General features: G+C 39.6%; 1 protein-coding gene across 5 annotated transcripts in view; it reads left to right on the top strand.

The window, feature by feature from the left end:
* LOC116384020 (multiple epidermal growth factor-like domains protein 11) overlaps positions 1-3527 on the top strand; it is a 125649-nt gene that overhangs the window by 52042 nt on the left and 70080 nt on the right. For all 5 annotated transcript variants that reach the window (XM_031848294.1, XM_031848292.1, XM_031848296.1 and 2 more), the window contains exon 6: positions 2521-2613. In XM_031848294.1, the coding sequence (XP_031704154.1) occupies positions 2521-2613 (93 nt within the window). The remainder of the gene's footprint in view (positions 1-2520; positions 2614-3527) is intronic.

The following is a 3527-nucleotide window of genomic DNA, read 5'->3' as shown; positions in this document are numbered from 1 at the left end:
TATATATATCTATATATATATATCTTCTTCAAGTTCTTCTCTCGTTTGTTTAATCCGCACACAAACACAAATATTGAAATGACAATTAGGTGTTTTACAGGATGATTCGTGCTGCAAATTTAAAATGATATTTCTTTATATGGCATTGATAAGACGTTTTACCTAAATGTACTCAGTATTTTGCAGGTGTTAATATTTCAGTCCCTGCTCATGGATATTGCTACCAGAAGGCCTCCACTGAAGCAATGTCCGTCTGTTTTTAATGTGAAAAATGATATGAATAGAGATTTTTTTTTAAGATTTACCTTGAACATTTACACAAACATTGTGGGGATCAATGCACATTCAGTGTGATCAGAGTACTTTATACACAGTTATACTGTAAATCCTCAGGTGTTACATACATACAGTATAGTACATAACATGATGTAAAAAAAAAAGACGAGTATTTTGTGGTTTCTCTTTGAGAGCTTCTCAACATTTGTGATGCGATGACAATAAATGTGAGTGAAAAAGTCAAGTTTAATATTATTCAAAGTCATTTTAATTAAAGTTTGACGTGTCGAGTCTTTGAAGTCAGCGGGAGTGACGTTTTCAGATTCACTTGCGTGTCGTTAGTCTTTATTGGTTTCTTTGTTTTAGTCTGCTTCCTCCAGGCTCAGTACCATTTTTCCCGCCTTTCTTTCTCCTCTTTCTCTCTTCACCTCTCCTCGTCTTCCTCACCCCTTCTCGCTGCACAAGATAAGGACTCCGTGAAGACGCTCTGCAGCTCTGTGAGAAACACCGCTCCATTCATTATGCTGCGATAGCGCCCGTCTGTTTTGGACCTTCAGATACGAGTATGACAGCTCTCCACTGTACGGTTGCATCCTGATGAAATATTACACCGGTCGGAGGAGCGTAAAGTGAAGAGGAAGATGTCGGTGCTGCCGTATCTGTTTGTTGGTAGAAAGCAGATAGTATGTCAGGAGACTGGAGCTGATTTCTTTAGGGCGACACCGATTACATAAATATTCACCGGCACTCACGATGTACTCTTCCTTCATTAATATGTGCCTCATTGATATATTATATTGTCAAGCTACAAACAATTGAAACATTTTCACAGCATGGCCGAGATGTGCTCAGATAACGGACACTTCACTTCCTCCACCAGTGAAGGCCTTTCTATACCGAGTCATTATTCTAGTGGCCAAAGAATACGCACTGAGTTACAAAAACCTTTCTTTTATTTCAGAGAATGTGGGAACCACAATATTAACCAGGTGGCAACATCCAGTTCTGCCGAGTGTAGTCAAAGCTTCATGTGTTAAAGCTGCATTGTCTCTAGTGACCACCAGGGGGCGACTCCTCTGGTAGTATAGAAGTCTATGAGAAAATGACTCTACTTCTCTCTTGATTTATTACCTCAGTAAACATTGTAAACATGAGTTTATGGTCTCAATCTCTAGTTTCAAGTCTTCTTCAATACAGCATGATGTTCATTTAGTACATTATGGTCCAATTAGAGTCAAACAGACCATAAAGCAGGGGATGCTTTAGGGGCGGGGCTACACGGTGATTGACAGGTCTCTACCACGGTAGTCCCTCTATTTTTTTTCGTTTTCGTCTGAAAACTTTAACCCTTACAGAGTGTTTTCACTTCATTCAAAATGTCTTATTCAGCGTTCGGTTGTACTTCACCTTCTCGTCTCACTTATGATTGCAAAAAAAACAAGATGGCCACGGTTAAAAGGCCGAACTCGAAGTCTTCAGAGCAGCAGTCCACAAATCAATAGGTGACGTCACTGTGACTGCATTCACTGCAATAACCCTAAATATATATGTTCCTCTTGATCACAAAGATCACTGCTCTACTGTCACATCTGTGAGCGATGTTCTTGCCGCTGTAAATAAACGCACATATTCTGCAGGGACTCCTGTCAGCGCTGCTCACTTCCTGTTTCCTCTTCCAATAAGTCGGGCCAAACCGTAAGAGAGCATTAAATACAATAAGAATTTACTCCGCTTAACTTCATGTGAATCATGCGAGATAATGTTAAGTTCCACGATTACAAAGCATTATTTTAGATTACACCCACTAGTTGAATCAATAGAAATGTTAATGTTTCACATCATTCAATTACACAAAGTAATACAAATAAATGATGCAATAATCACGTCATGATTTGTTGCTGGATGACTTTATGTTTAAATATGTAAATGAGGCAACATGTTATTAAATATGTGCTTCATGCTTTTCCAGAACATAAATGTGACCATTGTTTCATTTTGTTGACATATTTATGATATTTGTATCAATCTATCTCCATGTTTTTAGTGAGAATATGTGTAAATGAGTCTCTGAAGGCAGTATCTAATGGTAACGTTTGTTCATTTACGTCTGTAGATTCACCAAAGTAGTAAAATAAATGTTTTAGTTCCTCTTGTCTGAAAGAAGACAAAAAATAGACCTAAATTGATCATTGCATGGGGAAGATAATGTTTAGATAGTAAACTTTGTGTCCTGTTCTTCCTCAGCGTTGTGCACTGAAGAGTGTGCCCACGGACGCTGTGTCTCTCCCGATACCTGCCAGTGTGAGCCCGGCTGGGGAGGACTGGACTGCTCCAGTGGTGAGTTCATTGTCATCGCGTGAATGTGGACAAACCATCATCACAGGGCTGACCATCTTTTTCTCACACATACATGATGATCACAGCTGCCGTGTCTTTATGAACACAGTAAACATGACAGGAGGAACCGTGACATGAACTGATTTTTGACGCTTGCTTTACACGTTTTACATCATCGGTGTTGAAGCCAGACAATCGTGATATATCGATATTGATATTTGAGATTCAAAAACTGTAAATAGTGACGCACCACCAAATATTAACTCAACATTAACAAGCATTTAAACGTGGACAAAGTGCAACATTTTACAGTTGACAAATAAGCTTTTGCTCTCTGGTGGAGAAACGATGTGAAGGAGAAACTGTTTGTCTCTGCTGAGACTTCTTGTTCCTTAACAGCAGACACATACTGTATGTTGGTACTGAGGTGTCTGTGATCAGCAGATATCGGCTGATAATATCAGGCATGGCGATGACTTCTTAAAATTTGTGTTAGACCCTTTTTACAGCTGGCGTCATCGAAAATGTGTGTTTTTACCCCAGACGGTGAATTTAAAACTGCTTGCAGCATCAAAATATGTGGTTGTTACATGTTTGGTTGTCAGAATCGATATTCTAACAGAAGTGCTACAGAATTCAGACAGAATCACGACCGTTTCAGAGCAGCAGCTGTTAAAGTTTAATGTGTTAACTGGGGACTTAAAGCCTAATGCATCCGTGGTTGCTCGTAGTGACCACAGACTGTATATAAGTCGTGATGTCAGGAATTGTGGACTGATGTTTTAAAGCCTTAAATTTGGCCGTTGCCATTTTGGATTACGGTCGTCGCCATCTTGTTTTTTTCCCAGCCAGTGAACAGGAAGTGATCATATCTGGACTGAGGAGGAGTGACGTAGAGACGCCGTATACGTCTC

This window comes from Anarrhichthys ocellatus, unplaced genomic scaffold, assembly GCF_004355925.1.
Source record: "Anarrhichthys ocellatus isolate YVR2014 unplaced genomic scaffold, GSC_Weel_1.0 scaffold8, whole genome shotgun sequence".
NCBI lineage: Eukaryota > Metazoa > Chordata > Actinopteri > Perciformes > Anarhichadidae > Anarrhichthys > Anarrhichthys ocellatus.
Note: the sequence above shows the minus strand (reverse complement) of the source record. Positions and strands in the feature narration are given on the sequence as shown.